The 18,007-nt window shown below is 40.8% G+C and overlaps 1 protein-coding gene across 1 annotated transcript in view; it reads right to left on the reverse strand.

Moving 5' to 3' along the window:
- CAGE1 (cancer antigen 1) overlaps positions 1-18,007 on the reverse strand; it is a 61,677-nt gene that overhangs the window by 28,432 nt on the left and 15,238 nt on the right. The window contains 5 exon segments of the mRNA XM_017879613.1: positions 6,813-6,920; positions 7,146-7,226; positions 9,702-9,703; positions 10,070-10,178; positions 15,181-15,357. Coding sequence (XP_017735102.1) covers positions 6,813-6,920; positions 7,146-7,226; positions 9,702-9,703; positions 10,070-10,178; positions 15,181-15,357 — 477 coding nt within the window.

An 18,007-nucleotide genomic window follows, 5' to 3' on the forward strand; every position in this document is an offset into this window, starting at 1 on the left:
AAAAAAAAAAAAAAAAAAAAAAAGTTGTTTTAATTAGCTAGGGCTGGTGATGTACACCTGTAGTCCCAGATATTCTGGAGGCTGAGGTGGGAGGCTGCAGTGAGCCAAGATTGTGCCACTACACTTCAGCCTGGGTGACAGAGAGATACCCTGTCTCTTAAAAATGACAACCAAAAAAAAAAAAAAAAACTAGGAGTAGAATAATGGTATGTGTGTGTTTAACTTTTAAAGCCATTGCCAAAATGTTTTCCAAAATGGTTGGACCATTTTACATCCCAATCAGCAGTGAATGAGAGTTGCATTTGTTCCACATTCTCTCCAAGCCTTGGTACAGTCAGTCTTTTTAATTTTAGACATTCTAAAAGGGGTGCAGTGGTATTCTTTGTGGTTTTAATTTGCATCTTTTTTTTCTTTTTTTCTTTTTTTTTGAGATGGAGTTTTGCTCTTGTTGCCCAGGCTGGAGTGCAGTGGCATGATCTCAGCTCACTGCAACCTCCGCCTCCCAGGTTCAAGCGATTCTCCTGCTTTGGCCTCCCAAGTAGCTGGGATTACAGGCGTGTGCCACCATGCCCGGCTAATTTTGTATTTTTTAGTAGAGATGGGGTTTCACCATGTTGGTCAGGTTGGTCTCAAACTCCTGACCTCAGGTGATCCACCCACCTCGGCCTCCCAAAGTGCTGAGATTACAGGTGTGAGCTACTTTGCCCGGCCTAATTTGCATCTTAATGATGTTAAGTATCTCTCCCACCTCTTCAGCATCTCCTTTCCTGAGTGGCCTGCCCCTGTGTGCTGCAGCACAGAGCGCAGACACAGACCCACAGAAGTTGTGATGGGCCTCACTGACTGCCTTGAAGATGCAGGCTCTAAGGGCAGGGGTGAGTTAGGCAGAGGCTGGACACCCATGTTGGGTCATGTTCACAGCAACAGACATTTGACATAGCAGAGGAGGAAGTCCTCTTGGAGAGCTGCTCCCTGGGCAGCATGGATGACAGCCAGCGAGAGGCAGAGAAGCCAAGATGAGGTTCACCCAGTCCAGGTAAGACTGCTCAGTCATGAGCCCTCCAAACATATCCCAGGTTTGCTCCTCTCTGTATCCCAAATTTGTGGACACAGTTCCAAGTTAATAATATATTAATTTGCTTCAATGTATTATGAGGCACTGAAATCCAAATCACTATAAAACTGAGGTCAATACATCTTGTATTCACTTTCTGTTGCTGCTGTAGCAAATTACCACAAACTTAGTGGCTTCACACAACACAAAGTGATTGTCTTATAGTTCTGTAGGTGGGAAGTCTGGCACAGGTCTCACTGGGCTAAAGTCAAAGTGTCAACAGGGCTGTGCTCCTTTCTAGAGGCCTTAGGGGAGACTTTCCAGCTTCTAAATGCTGCCCACATCTTTGGCTTAGGTCCCCTCTCTTCATCTTCAGAGCTAGCAAATGTTATAGCTTTGAATATTCTTTATAGTGATATCTCCCTCTGACATGTCTGGGAAAGGTCCTCTACTTTTAAGAACTCATGATTACATTGGACCCACCCTAACAATCCAGGATAATCTACCCCTGAATCTCAAGGCCCTTGATTTAATCGCATCTGCAAAGTCCATTCTGCCATGTTCTGGGGACTATGGTGTGGAAGTTTTTGGGGGTGCCATTATCCTGCTACGATACACCTGTTATGAGGTTCACCAAGGCCCTCCACGATTTGAGGTGCAGGCGGCCTGGCCATATGGTGAAGCCAGGGTATTTAGCTCTATCTAGGTGGTAATTCAAGGTTTGCTAAGAGGCTTTTACTTGCATTAACACATTTTCCTCATATAGGGTTGTCTTACATTCTGGTAGTGTCAACTTAGAGGGAAAGTATGTCAAGGTACACATAACATTCACCATGAACAGTGGATAAATCAGCCATCATTATTACTAGGCTTGCAGATTGAGATATGGTAAGAAAATTGGCTGACTGAGTTTCCAATTCTCCACATAAAGGTTTTGAGGTTGTGTACATACAATACAATATAAACCTGGCTGGGCGCGACAGCTCACGGCTGTAATCCCAGCACTTTGGGAGGCCAAGGTGGGCGAATCACCTGAGGTCAGGAGTTCAAGACCAGCCTGTCTAACATGGTGAAACCCCGTCTCTATTAAAAAATACCAAAAAATTAGCCGGGTGGGGTAGTGCATGCCTGTATTCTCAGCTACTTGGGAGGCTGAGGCAGGAGAATCACTTGAACCCAGGAGGTGGAGGTTGCAGTGAGCCAAGATCATGCCACTGCCCTCCAGCCTGGATGACAGAGCAAGACTCTGTCTCGAAAAACAAACAAACAAATGCAATGTCAATCAGAAACTAAACATTAAGCCAGAATATATAGAGCAGGTGAGTAACAACATGCAGATACAAAGGTAACTAAGACCTACACTCCAGTGCCATATTTATTAATAAACTTCTTCATAGCTAAAACAAAATGGAAATCTAGTCAGTTACATAAATAATGACAAATCTGGTTGTCATTATTTATGTTATGAAAATATACCTGCTTCTAAAAGAGGAGCTTGTCCTAGTGGGCCCAAGATCTCTAAGGAAGTTCTCACCCAAGTGAAACAACCATGTCTCTGTAGCAAATGAGAAGGATGTTTCCTAGGATTGTTGAGGGTCTAACATCAGAGCACAACTCAGTAAAAGCAATTCTGTGAGGGCTGAGATAGTATGTTCCAAGCAGCAGCTTTCAGATCATGAACATGATTCAGGATATGACTCTTTATTAAGTGGTAAAATGAATTTATGACCAACATAAAAAAAGAAATGGAACAGAACAAAACAGAATTTTAAAACCCAATGTTTTAGCTGTGTGTGTGTACATATAGGTATTCCATCAAGATGTAAAATGTATTTTTTCTAAACTGAGGATTACTACTAGAGGAACAAAAGAACTGCAAAGATAATCCTTCAGAGATACAAGAGCTCTGAAGCTCTTGCCAAGAGCTGGTCAGGAAATAGATTGATGTGATATCCTTCAGCAAGGATCTATGGTGCAAATATTGTTTCCCACTCTTGCTTTAGAAAGGAAATTAGGAAAATCACAACCAGGAAGGTGAGGGATAGGGTCAGAGTATCAGAAGAACTACTGTAAAATGCCAGGATGCTTGAGAGAACAAGAAAACAGATGGTAAAGTTGACATCTACGTAAACAAAGAATGTAAGATTCCATCCAGCAGGACAGCCCTCCCACCTGTGTGACCCAAGTTCTAGTGATGACTCTAGTCTCATCCTTAGAAGGTTGGTCAGTGGCAGAGAGGCCGGCAAACTATAAAGTATACTCAAGGTAACACCGGGCCAAATTCAGATACTGGCGGGTACCTTCTGTCGTTCAAGTGGACTGCAAGGTACTGGGTTTTGATTGTTTTCTTTTGGCTCACTTGGAAAATTTTTCCTAGAGCAGTAATTTTCTACTTTGCCTATTCCTTTCTTATTCTTGTGACTTCTTTACAATGTAACAAACTGTTAATTTTAAAGGCTACCAAAATAATAAATTAGGTAAATGTTTTACATAATATATGATTGCCATATTGAAGTGGTATGTTTTAGGACAGATTTTGATTTTTAAATTTTAACTACTCGATAATACTAGTGAGAGGATATCTCATTTGTATTAAAAGGTATCTATTTTACTGAAGATGGGATCTAGGAGGAACTCACTATAAGCCTATTTGAACTCTGAACATCAATATCATTAAATGGACTTTTGCCTTGTTCCCAGTGATCAAATCTCTGACTGTAGCAAGGTCTTCCTGGACCAGGAGACATTTTGCACTTGACAGTTAAACACCCAGGATGCTCGAGCCAGTAGGAAGTCAAAGCTGAAGTCAAGGACCCTGTCTCAGAATGGAGGAGGACAGGCTGTAAATGGAGCAGATGGCAGGGTCAGAACTGTGAAGAGGTGCCAACAGCAAGGGGTCAGAAGGACGTGAGAGAAGCACACGACGACATGCCAGAGGAAGCATGAGCATCACCCTGCACTCCAGCGGCCACACCTTACTGGCCCGGAGTTCCTTACAGAATGAGGTGTGAATCTCTGGAGTACATTCTGCACTTCCAAACAATAAGAACAAAACTCTTTTTATCTTGAAAACTTTCATGCAAGTCTGAAGAATAACATAATGGACCTCCATGTTTCCATCACATAACTTCAACAATTACCAACATTTTCCATTACTGTTTTATCTTTCTCCAACTCTGCTCCTACCCCTACTACGCCACCTTTTTGTTCTCCTGGAGTGCTTTAAAGCAAACCTTGTCATCATATTAATTCATTCATAAATACTTTTCAAAATGTAATACTAACAGGATGGGTGTGGTGGCTCACACCTGTAACCCCAGTACTTTGAGAGGCTGAGGCGGGTGGATCACCTGAGCTCAGGAGTTCGTGACTAGCCTGGCCAACGTGGCAAAACTACTAAAAATACAAAAATTAGCTGGGCATGGTGGTGGGTGCTTGTAGTCCCAGCTACTTAGGAGGCTGAGGCAGGAGAATCCCTTGAAACCCGGGGGGCAGAGGGTGCAGTGCCACTATACTCCAGCCTGGCAACAGAGCGAGGCTCCATCTCTAAAAACAAACAAGCAAATGTAATACTAACAGATAAGGGCTTTTAAAAACACAATGATACCACTATCACATCTATTAAAATCAATAATATCAACAATAATTTTGTAATATTATCTAATATGCTGAGTTCAATTTTCTATTATCTCACAAATGTCTTTCTATAGTGGTTGGTTGAGTTTCATACACTGCCTCTGGCTGATTTGTCCTTTAAGTCTCTAGCCTCTCTTAGTCTGTAACAGTTATTCCCTCTCCTTCCCTTCTCTTGTGCCAATTATTTATTTATTAGAGTCCTCCACCTTCAGGATTTGTCATTATGGTATGATCAAGTACATTTCTTTACCCACTGTAGTTTCTGTCTGCTGGTAGTTAGGTCTATAAGCTAGCTTTTAGATTCAGCAGTTTTGGTAAGAAGCCTTGTGGATGGTGTCGTGTGCTTCCTCTGCACCATGTCAAGGGGCACAGGTCTGCCCGTCTCACCATTAGTGGGGCTGAGATTCATCAGTGGGTTCAAATATTGGTCAATATGACTCATTCATTAAAAACTCCTTATCAATCTTGAACCTAAAGGTTTTAGCAGCCATTATGATAGCTGCTTACATTCCTTAATCTATTCAGGAGTGCAAAATATAATTTTCTAAACTTATCTTTTCTTCGGCTTTTAATAGCTTACATTCTTCAATAAAGAACTCTCCCTCATCAATTATTTGGATACTCTGAGATAGGGTTTGTACAGCAAAGCCCACAGTGCATTTTAAAGGTGATATGGTATGTTTGACACTCTATCATTTCTGACCTTGTTCCCATTCCAGCTCCCACTGCTGGGAACACTACTGGTCACTCTCATCATCTTTGTATCACCAGGGCCTGAAGCATAGGTACTGCTAATGGACAACAGAATGTATTGTATGCTGTCCTCTTAGTTCCCTATGCCCAAATTTTACTGGTCTTTAAGACCCAGCTGCCATCTCTTTCATAACCTGCACTTAGAAATAACCTCTTCTAGTCCTCAGACAAGTATCCACTCTGTTAGATGCCAGTCATTGTACCTCTTCTCTAAAAACTTTCCCCTTCCTCCTGATAAACAGTTATTTATGTATCTTCTTTTCTAGATTCCTTAGTAGTAGGGTTTATGTTTTGTTTCACTTTCTAGCTCCTTAGTGATTAGCATGTTTAATCTTTTCTGAGAAGTCAATAATAATTACTATTTTTTTTTTTTTTTAGACAGAGTCTCACTCTGTCGCCCAGGCTGGAGTGCAGTGGTATGATCTCAGCTCACTGCAACCTCTGCCCTCTGCGTTCAAGCGATTCTCCTGCCTCAGCCTCCCGAGTAGCTGGGATTACAGATGCCTGCCACCGCGCCCGGCTAATTTTTTGTATTTTTAGTAGAGATGGGGTTTCACCATCTTGTTCAGGCTGGTCTTGAACTCCTGACCTCATGATCCACCTGCCTTGGCCTCCCAAAGTGCTGGGATCACAGGTGTGAGCCACTGCACCCAGCCAATAATTACTTCTTAAATGAAAAAAAAAAAAAAAAAATTAGAAAAGAGGAAAGCTTTGAAACTTCATGTTATTAGACAGTTTCTTTTCTATTAAAGGTGAGTTGTATGTAATGAATTTGGTATAGCATGCTGCTTTTAACCATTTAAAAAATATGATGGTAGACTTATCTAATTAACTCCTATAAAAATTCCTTATGTTAATCAGACGTTTTCATTTTAGTGAGATCCAACTGAGTTCCGAAATTGCTCTATAACTATCTAGATTCTAAGATCACATTTTCATTTTCTTTTAACACATTTTTCCTATTTTATCTGCCTTTATCTTTACAATACCATCTAAAATACATTATGAGTGTTATTGCCTAAAGCACACCTTAACCATGGTGTTGTACACAGCTATTACTGTAGCATATGCAACAGTATTAGTGTACTTCATCTACTATGAAAAAACAGCACTTTTTCTTTAATTTCTGCATTTGGAAGCAGATAAATCTGATTAGTCTAAACAGAAATGAGGTGGGACAATATTTAAAATTTCAAAACCCAAAAATGCAAACTTCAATTCTATATTCTTGTGGGTAAATAATAATGCCATGATGTCAGTGTATGGCCGTTTTAATAAGCCAGTTTTTTGAAGGACAATTTCTTAAACTTGTTAGTAAAATAATGTCGTGTATAAAAATAATAGCAAGGTAACAAAAGGTCTTTCTTACCAAGAAATCAAGCTCCTCATTTAGACTGTGGTGCTTATCCAGTTTGGCTCCCAGAAAGGTAGGTACATCTCTGATACTCTTGGCTTCATCTGAATCACAGTCTGTGACCTGAGATTAAATATATTTGTTCTCACTTTCAATCATTTCATACTCCTTGGAATACTTGACAATAAATACTTATTAGTTTAAAAATCAAAGAGATTATGTGGCTGAAATAATAAAAGTGTAGAACTAAGTACTAGAAGGACTTCAACAAATTTACCAACAGAGCATAAATATCTGAAAATGTATATTTTTATGTTAAAGATAGTACATAGTAAATATTAAGCTCACCTTAATAGCATCATCTTGAAATGCTTTTTCCTTAGCAATTAAATCTCTAAAGGTTGTGATTCTATCTTTATGTTTCAGTAGCTAAGAAAAGGAAAACACTCTGTATTTTAGAGAGGAAATACAACTACACTCTAATATTTATAATAAAATAATCAAACCGGGCTGGGCATGGTGGTTCACGCCTATAATCCAAGCACTTTGGGAGGCTGAGGGGGGTGGATCACCTGAGGTCAGGAGTTCAAGACCAGCCTGACTAACACAGTGAAACCCTGTCTCTACTAAAAAATACCAAAATTAGCCGGGCATAGTGGTGAGCACCTGTAATCCCAGCTACTCAGGAGACTGAGGCAGGAGAATTGCTTGAACCTGGGAGGCAGAGGTTGCAGTGAGCCGAGATGGCGCCACTGCACTCCGGCCTTGGCGTCACAGCAACACTCTGTCTCAAAATAATAATAATAATAATAATAACAAAATAAAATAAAATCCAACCATGCACAGTCTAACAGTCTTCAAAAAACATACAAAATATATTTTACAGCTCTCGTGAGGAAAATAATTCACACAGCAGGTCCAAGACTGCGAGGCTTAGAGAGGCCTGCTGGCAAGGCTGCCCTGTGACTGGCATTTGGAAAGCTGGACTGTGGGAAGTTTTCCACCATTCTCTGATGTAAATGGCTTATGGTGCTTAACCTACTTGCCCAAAGCATGGGACTTAAGCTGAGCATCTACTTTCCTTCCAGGGATCTGGAATTTTGGCACGTACTAGGCAGAGGGTGCTTATGTGAACTGCTCCCAGTATGTGAACTGCTCCCAGTAAAACCCCGGGCACTGGGTCTCTAAGAAACCTCACTGGTAGATGACACTTCCACACCTGTGGTTGTAACTCATTGCTGGGGAATGAAATGCATCCCGTGTGACTCCATGAGGACTCTTGGAAGCCTGAGTTTTGCTTCCTCTAGACGATGCCCCTGTGCTTTTCCCTTGGCTGATTTTGCGTTGTATCCTTTGCTATGGTAAGTCATAGCTATGAGGACGACTCACAGTCCTTCAGCTAATCATCAAACCTGGGGTGGTCTTGGAGTCTCCAAGGAGTTATCCTAACATACAATTGTTGTTACAGTCAGGCTATTAAAATTTTCCTTAAAGAAAAAAAAAATAGCCAAATCTGGGTATAATTTATAATCATTTCTTATTTGTTCCTTCAGTATAATAATAACCTTAATATCCAATATTTAAACTGATTAGTGAAGTGTGGTGCACAAAATATTTTTTATTCTTTATTGTGAACATTTTCCAGTATTTAAAATAGAGAAGAAACTTTAATAAACCCCATGTAACTATCATTCAGCTTCAATAATTAACAGCTAATGGTCAATGTCATTTGTATCCTCAATCACTGCCCTCCTCTGTCCATCCCCTTCACTGAATCAAACTGCACGCATCATATCACCTGTCAGTACTTCAGTAATTACAGAAATTAACCGAAAGAACATAGACATCTGAAAGAAATATTTTGGTTTTTTGTTTTGTTGTTTTGCTTTTGTTGTTGTTGTTGGTTTGTTTTGAGACAGGGTTTTGAGACTTGCCTCACCACAGCTTCAACCTCTCTGGGCTCAGGTGATCCTTGCACCTCAGCCTCCAGAATAGCTGGGACACAGGTGTGTGCCACCACGCCTGGCTAAGTTTTGTATGTTTTGTAGAGACAGAGTTTCCCCATGTTGCCCAGGCTGATCTCAAACTCCTGGGCTCAGGCCATCTGCCTGCCTTAGCCTCCCAAAATGCTGGGATTACAGGCATGAGCAACTGTGCGCAGCCTGAAATTGTATTTTGTAATATCCTCAGTTGGGCTTAATTTTGAAAGCTGTTTAGAGAAGTGGAGGCCAGTTGTTTCTCTGCATGGCTATGCTCATACATTGGTCCTATCCTTTACAGGCTGGCTAGGAGGCAGAGAGATTCTTCAGGATACCCGCAAGACATCAGTTCGGAGAAGTGCTACAGAACTGAATTTGTTATGATCCAAGATTCCAGGTTTGAATATATTTTGATTCCTTAGCCAGAAAAGTTGTCATTTCTGCATTCCTCTCAGATTCAAAATGGTACAATTTGACATCCTGTTATCACCTTCCCTATTTAATTCTCTTCATTTTATCCTTCAATCTCCATTCCACAATGCCTAGAAAAGCATACTTGAGGCCGGGTGCGGTGGCTCACGCCCATAATCCCAGTACTTTGGTAGGCTAAGGCAGGTGGATAACCTGAGGTCAGGAGTTCGATGGTTGCATTTCATTAAATTCGGGCTGGCCAAAATGGTGAAACCCCATCTCTACTAAAATACAAAATTAGCTGGGCGTGGTGGCACACACCTGTAATCCCAGTTACTTGGGAGGCTGAGGCAGGAGAATCGCTTGAATCTGGGAGGTGGAGGCTGCAGTGAGCCAAGATCATGCTGCTGCACTCCAGCCTGAGCAACAGAGCAAGACTCTGTCTAAAAAAAACAAAAAACAAAAAACAAAAAAAAAAATTAAAGAAAAAAGTAACTAAACAAAAGTCAAGAACCTCTGAACTCACCCTTCACCCACCTGAGAAATAAAATTGTTTTAAATGTTTCCATTATTCCAAAGGATGAAGTTTGAAATCGCTATAGGAAAATCAAAATAAATGACCCTTTGGGAATCAGTAGTGCCATGCAAAATGAAAAAAATTATCATACTAAATTTTTTGTAGGTTTTCCAATATAGACAAGCAATAAAACAAGTCAAATGTTGAACATTTTTTCTCTTTAGTGAGGGGCACAGTAAAAGTAATCTAGTCCCCCCCAAAATTTTTTTAAATCATTCCAACTTTAAGAGTTTCTTCCTCACTACCTTTTAACTATTTTTTCATTAAAAATAATATAAATTTTAGATGAAGAATAAATATAGTACCTCTTTCTAAATTTTTCTTTTTAAGATGGAGGCTCTTCAATTTTTGCAGCATTATATCACTAACCTTCTCACTCTCTTTGAAATGTTCGGCATCAGAATTGGTGATGTCCTAAGGATAAGTCTCAGAAGCTAGATGAAAAAGTTTTTACTAAAGTTAAAAGGAAGTAAAAAACATGCATATGAAACAAAAACAAATCTCCTTTCAGTAAGTAAGCAAATCAAAAGAGGTAAAATCATATCGAACTCTATTCCTCAATTACTCATCAGAAGGCATCTAATAAAGGGTTAGTACGGAAAGAATTTTAATTTTAATTTTTTTTTTTGAGACAGAGTTTTGCTCTTTCGCCTAGGCTGGAGTTCAGTGGCGCGATCTCTGCTCATGCAACCTCTCCCCACTGGGTTCAAGCGATTCTCCTGCCTCAACCGCCCAAGTAGACGGGATTATAGGCACCCACCACCACACCCAGCTAATTTTTGTATTTTTAGTAGAGATGGGTTTCGCGATGTTCGCCAGGCTGGCCTTGAACTCCTGACCTCAGGTGATCCGCCTGCCTCGGCCTTCCAAAGTGCTGGGATTACAGGCGTGAGCCACCTGGCTGTGCATGTCCCTTAATTGTTTTTTTCATTAAATGCAGTGCTTATAAGCTCCCAGGGGCCGGGCGCGGTGGCTCAAGCCTGTAATCCCAGCACTTTGGGAGGCCGAGACGGGCGGATCACGAGGTCAGGAGATCNTTGTGATTCTATCTTTATGTTTCAGTAGCTAAGAAAAGGAAAACACTCTGTATTTTAGAGAGGAAATACAACTACACTCTAATATTTATAATAAAATAATCAAACCGGGCTGGGCATGGTGGTTCACGCCTATAATCCAAGCACTTTGGGAGGCTGAGGGGGGTGGATCACCTGAGGTCAGGAGTTCAAGACCAGCCTGACTAACACAGTGAAACCCTGTCTCTACTAAAAAATACCAAAATTAGCCGGGCATAGTGGTGAGCACCTGTAATCCCAGCTACTCAGGAGACTGAGGCAGGAGAATTGCTTGAACCTGGGAGGCAGAGGTTGCAGTGAGCCGAGATGGCGCCACTGCACTCCGGCCTTGGCGTCACAGCAACACTCTGTCTCAAAATAATAATAATAATAATAATAACAAAATAAAATAAAAATCCAACCATGCACAGTCTAACAGTCTTCAAAAAACATACAAAAATATATTTTTACAGCTCTCGTGAGGAAAATAATTCACACAGCAGGTCCAAGACTGCGAGGCTTAGAGAGGCCTGCTGGCAAGGCTGCCCTGTGACTGGCATTTGGAAAGCTGGACTGTGGGAAGTTTTCCACCATTCTCTGATGTAAATGGCTTATGGTGCTTAACCTACTTGCCCAAAGCATGGGACTTAAGCTGAGCATCTACTTTCCTTCCAGGGATCTGGAATTTTGGCACGTACTAGGCAGAGGGTGCTTATGTGAACTGCTCCCAGTATGTGAACTGCTCCCAGTAAAAACCCCGGGCACTGGGTCTCTAAGAAACCTCACTGGTAGATGACACTTCCACACCTGTGGTTGTAACTCATTGCTGGGGGAATGAAATGCATCCCGTGTGACTCCATGAGGACTCTTGGAAGCCTGAGTTTTGCTTCCTCTAGACGATGCCCCTGTGCTTTTCCCTTGGCTGATTTTGCGTTGTATCCTTTGCTATGGTAAGTCATAGCTATGAGGACGACTCACAGTCCTTCAGCTAATCATCAAACCTGGGGGTGGTCTTGGAGTCTCCAAGGAGTTATCCTAACATACAATTGTTGTTACAGTCAGGCTATTAAAATTTTTCCTTAAAGAAAAAAAAAATAGCCAAATCTGGGTATAATTTATAATCATTTCTTATTTGTTCCTTCAGTATAATAATAACCTTAATATCCAATATTTAAACTGATTAGTGAAGTGTGGTGCACAAAATATTTTTTATTCTTTATTGTGAACATTTTCCAGTATTTAAAATAGAGAAGAAACTTTAATAAACCCCATGTAACTATCATTCAGCTTCAATAATTAACAGCTAATGGTCAATGTCATTTGTATCCTCAATCACTGCCCTCCTCTGTCCATCCCCCTTCACTGAATCAAACTGCACGCATCATATCACCTGTCAGTACTTCAGTAATTACAGAAATTAACCGAAAGAACATAGACATCTGAAAGAAATATTTTTGGTTTTTTGTTTTGTTGTTTTGCTTTTTGTTGTTGTTGTTGGTTTGTTTTGAGACAGGGTTTTGAGACTTGCCTCACCACAGCTTCAACCTCTCTGGGCTCAGGTGATCCTTGCACCTCAGCCTCCAGAATAGCTGGGACACAGGTGTGTGCCACCACGCCTGGCTAAGTTTTGTATGTTTTGTAGAGACAGAGTTTCCCCATGTTGCCCAGGCTGATCTCAAACTCCTGGGCTCAGGCCATCTGCCTGCCTTAGCCTCCCAAAATGCTGGGATTACAGGCATGAGCAACTGTGCGCAGCCTGAAATTGTATTTTTGTAATATCCTCAGTTGGGCTTAATTTTGAAAGCTGTTTAGAGAAGTGGAGGCCAGTTGTTTCTCTGCATGGCTATGCTCATACATTGGTCCTATCCTTTACAGGCTGGCTAGGAGGCAGAGAGATTCTTCAGGATACCCGCAAGACATCAGTTCGGAGAAGTGCTACAGAACTGAATTTGTTATGATCCAAGATTCCAGGTTTGAATATATTTTGATTCCTTAGCCAGAAAAAGTTGTCATTTCTGCATTCCTCTCAGATTCAAAATGGTACAATTTGACATCCTGTTATCACCTTCCCTATTTAATTCTCTTCATTTTATCCTTCAATCTCCATTCCACAATGCCTAGAAAAGCATACTTGAGGCCGGGTGCGGTGGCTCACGCCCATAATCCCAGTACTTTGGTAGGCTAAGGCAGGTGGATAACCTGAGGTCAGGAGTTCGATGGTTGCATTTCATTAAATTCGGGCTGGCCAAAATGGTGAAACCCCATCTCTACTAAAAATACAAAAATTAGCTGGGCGTGGTGGCACACACCTGTAATCCCAGCTACTTGGGAGGCTGAGGCAGGAGAATCGCTTGAATCTGGGAGGTGGAGGCTGCAGTGAGCCAAGATCATGCTGCTGCACTCCAGCCTGAGCAACAGAGCAAGACTCTGTCTAAAAAAAACAAAAAACAAAAAACAAAAAAAAAAAATTAAAGAAAAAAGTAACTAAACAAAAGTCAAGAACCTCTGAACTCACCCTTCACCCACCTGAGAAATAAAATTGTTTTAAATGTTTCCATTATTCCAAAGGATGAAGTTTGAAATCGCTATAGGAAAATCAAAATAAATGACCCTTTGGGAATCAGTAGTGCCATGCAAAAATGAAAAAAATTATCATACTAAATTTTTTGTAGGTTTTCCAATATAGACAAGCAATAAAACAAGTCAAATGTTGAACATTTTTTCTCTTTAGTGAGGGGCACAGTAAAAGTAATCTAGTCCCCCCCAAAATTTTTTTAAATCATTCCAACTTTAAGAGTTTCTTCCTCACTACCTTTTAACTATTTTTTCATTAAAAATAATATAAATTTTAGATGAAGAATAAATATAGTACCTCTTTCTAAATTTTTCTTTTTAAGATGGAGGATCTTCAATTTTTGCAGCATTATATCACTAACCTTCTCACTCTCTTTGAAATGTTCGGCATCAGAATTGGTGATGTCCTAAGGATAAGTCTCAGAAGCTAGATGAAAAAGTTTTTACTAAAGTTAAAAGGAAGTAAAAAACATGCATATGAAACAAAACAAATCTCCTTTCAGTAAGTAAGCAAATCAAAAGAGGTAAAATCATATCGAACTCTATTCCTCAATTACTCATCAGAAGGCATCTAATAAAGGGTTAGTACGGAAAGAATTTTAATTTTAATTTTTTTTTTTGAGACAGAGTTTTGCTCTTTCGCCTAGGCTGGAGTTCAGTGGCGCGATCTCTGCTCATGCAACCTCTCCCCACTGGGTTCAAGCGATTCTCCTGCCTCAACCGCCCAAGTAGACGGGATTATAGGCACCCACCACCACACCCAGCTAATTTTGTATTTTAGTAGAGATGGGTTTCGCGATGTTCGCCAGGCTGGCCTTGAACTCCTGACCTCAGGTGATCCGCCTGCCTCGGCCTTCCAAAGTGCTGGGATTACAGGCGTGAGCCACCTGGCTGTGCATGTCCCTTAATTGTTTTTTTCATTAAATGCAGTGCTTATAAGCTCCCAGGGGCCGGGCGCGGTGGCTCAAGCCTGTAATCCCAGCACTTTGGGAGGCCGAGACGGGCGGATCACGAGGTCAGGAGATCGAGACCCTCCTGGCTAACACGGTGAAACCCCGTCTCTACTAAAAATACAAAAACTAGCCGGGCGAGGTGGCGGGTGCCTGTAGTCCCAGCTACTCGGGAGGCTGAGGCAGGAGAATGGCGTAAACCCGGGAGGCGGAGCTTGCAGTGAGCTGAGATCTGGCCACTGCACTCCAGTCCGGGCGACAGAGCGAGACTCCGCCTCAAGAAAAAAAAAGAAAAGAAAAGCTCCCAGGACCGAAGCATCATTTCCCCATCTTAAAGATAAAGAAGCTGAAGTGGAGGTTAGGTCACTACTTGGTCAAGTCACACAGCTAGGAAATGATAAGCCAGCATCTGAACTCCTCTGACAGCAACTTCACTTTTCATTCTACTAATGGACAAAACTCTACACTGCCCTTCCCCGGCTCCTAACCAAAAGTGGTATTTCAGATTGGGCAAACAGCTCATTAACGTGAATAATCACTAATCACTGGGCACAGACTGACCAGAGCACAAGACTACTGCTCTGGGAAGGCATCCCTAAAACGTGGGAAGTACTTAAGAAAGGGGTTCTTTTTATCTTGTTACATTTTATCTTTCTGTACACTTGTGAGGATTCAGTGTTCAAGAAAGAAAAGCAGAAAGAAGACATGGGGCGAAGAAGGGCTGGATGGATGGCTTAGGGGTCTGTATTTCATCTTCAATTCTTCATTTTCCTCTTCCACAACTTAATTCCTTTTATTGCCTCTCTTTTAGTCCAACCCTATTATTTATTCCTCCCCTACTAAAATATCTAATATGTGTTTTATTAGCTGGCACTTGAGAAGTCCCACCATCAGAGCCAGAAGACTGTGCATTCTGGAGGCCAGTTGAGAAGATCTTTTTATATCTGCAGGATTCAGGCTCTCTTCTTCACAAGGTGAGCAAGCCAGGGGCAGATTAGAATGTGTCGTTTTTGTATGCTACATGCACGTAATTCAGATTTATCAAAAAATGACGAAGAACCTGAAATATCTTTTAAGTAAAATGCTGTATAAAATGCCACTCTTAAAAACCTTGGGTGATAGTTCTCAAACTTCTTGATCTTAGGATCCCTTTAGAAATTAAAACTGAGAATATTTTAAAATATTTGTTTACTAATTCTTTTAAAGTAGCAATAAATCCATTATGTATAAACATAAATAACAATTTATGTATTTATTTTTGAGCCAGGGTCTCACTCTGTCACACAAGCTGGAGGGCAGTAGTGTGAACACGGCTTGCTGCAGCCTCAAATGCCTAGGCTCACATAATCCTCCTACCTCAGCCTCCCCAGTAGCTGAAGCCACAGGTGCATGCCACCACATTTGGCTAATTTTTCATATTTTTTGTAGAGATGGGGGTCTCACCATGTTGCCCAGGCTGGTGTTGAACTACTGGGCTCAAGCACTGTTCTTGCCTTAGCCTCCCAAGTGCTGGGATTGCAAGTGTGAACCACTGTGCCCAACTAACAACAATTTTTAAATAGAACAATTACCACATTTTTCAAAACAAAATATTTGTGAAAAGAATGGCACTGTTTTGCATTTTTTCCAAATATTTTCAGTGCTGGCTTAATTGAAGATAGCTGGATTCTCATATTTGCTTCACACATTCCATCAGCCGTGAGAGCAATTACATCATCACACATCGTGTGGCTTCTGGAAAACTCCACTGTACACTTGTGAAAAAATGAGAGTAAAAAAGGCGACAATGTCTTAATATTACTATAAAAATACTTTTGACTTCACAGATACTCCCAGGCCATACTTTGAGAAGACAGAACTAGAGTTCATGAAAAGCAAAACTATAAGCAGAGTAAGTATGAATTCAGAGTGTTAGAGAAATTGATTAATCAAAATAAAATAAGGAACTTAAAAAAAGGCTCAAGAAGAAAATTATATACCATGCTAAATTTCTGTACAATTAAACTAACTCATTTAGAGCTTACCAATTCAAAATTCATCATGATTTGGTTAGGAGCTCTAGTTAAGATGGCTTAGGTCAGTGGTTCTCAAAGTGTGATTCCAGGACCAGCAGCATCAACAACTGGGATCTTGCTAGAAATGCACATTCTCAGGCCCCATCCCAGAATTACTGAATCAGAAACTCTAGGGTAGGGCCAGCAATATGTGTTTTAACAAGCATTTCAGGGAATTTTGAAGAATGTTCAAGTTTGAAAATCACTAGCTTAGATAATCCTTTTTTCTTAGATCTTAGATTAATTTAGGAAAAGAATATTTTCCTAAGAATCCTTAAAAACAGTAAAATCTAAAGAAAAATTAAAATGATTACAGATTCATAAAAGAGGGTCCACTAACGACATCTTAAGGTAACATCAGCTCAGTTCAAGTTATTGAAACCAATACAAAAATAGGCCGGGTGTAGTGGCTCAAGCTTGTAATCCTAGCACTTTGGGAGGCCGAGGAGGGTGGATCACCTGAGATTGGGAGTTTCAGACCAGGCTGGCCAACATGGCGAAACGCTGTCTCTACCAAACCTACAAAAAAAAGTTATCTGGGCTTGGTGGTGTGTACCTATAATCCCAGCTACTCGGGAGGCTGAGGCAGGAGAATCACTTGAACCTGGGAGGCAGAGGTTGCAGTGAGAGGGGATCGCACCACTGCACTCCAGACTGGGCAACAGAGTGAGAGTCTGTCTTAATAAATAAATAAATAAATAAATAAATAAAACAAATACAAAAAATTAACTTGCACATTTTTCTAGTTCAGATTAGCCTTCTTTCTAAGGAATCAGTTACTAAGATTTTACTATACATACTTTAAGGCCTACACAACGGAAATAGATGTGCTCTGTCTTGTGAAAATTAGTGCTTCCACAATGTGTTTCCAGGTTCTTGGCTGCCAAAAAAAGCCTTTTGAACTACATATAATAAAGGATTACAGCTTCTCCAAACATATTGATATGGTTCTGATGCTGTTCTTAAATGCATAAAACTAGCATATGATATAGGTTTGTTTTGCCTTGTAAACCAAACATGCAATTGTATTATTTTGTTTTGTTGATGAATAGGATTGAGAGATGACTTAGAAAATCTTTCCTCAAAGGAACTCTGGGGCTAGACATGGTGGCTCACACCTGTAATTCTAGCACTTTGGGAGGCTGAGGCAGGTGGATCACTTGAGGTCATGAACTTGAGACAAGCCTGGCCAACTTGGTGAAACTTCATCTCTACTAAAAATACAAAATTAGCAGGGCATGGTGGCATGTGCCTGTAATCCCAGTTACTCGGGAGGCTGAGGCAAGAGAATCACTTGAACCTGGGAGGCAGAGGTTGCAGTGAGCCACAATAGCGTCACTGCACTCCAGCCTGGGCAACAGAGCAATACTGTCTCAAAAAAAAAAAAAAAAAAAAAAAAAAGGTAACTGCTGGGAGATGCTGTTGATGACTGGCAATGAGTACCCACAAAATTCCCAGGTGAACTGCCACCTCTACCAAAATAATCACAAGAAGGCAGGAAGAGCTGTTCTTTGAACACTCATGAACCCAAAGAAACTTCTCCAAACCTGTGGTGTATTTTCCTTTCCATATCTGTCTTTTGTTTTTCTTTCTTCTTTTTTTTTTTTTTTTTT

Source organism: Rhinopithecus bieti, unplaced genomic scaffold (assembly GCF_001698545.2).
Source record: "Rhinopithecus bieti isolate Rb0 unplaced genomic scaffold, ASM169854v2 scaffold_10612, whole genome shotgun sequence".
Taxonomy (NCBI): Eukaryota; Metazoa; Chordata; class Mammalia; order Primates; family Cercopithecidae; genus Rhinopithecus; species Rhinopithecus bieti.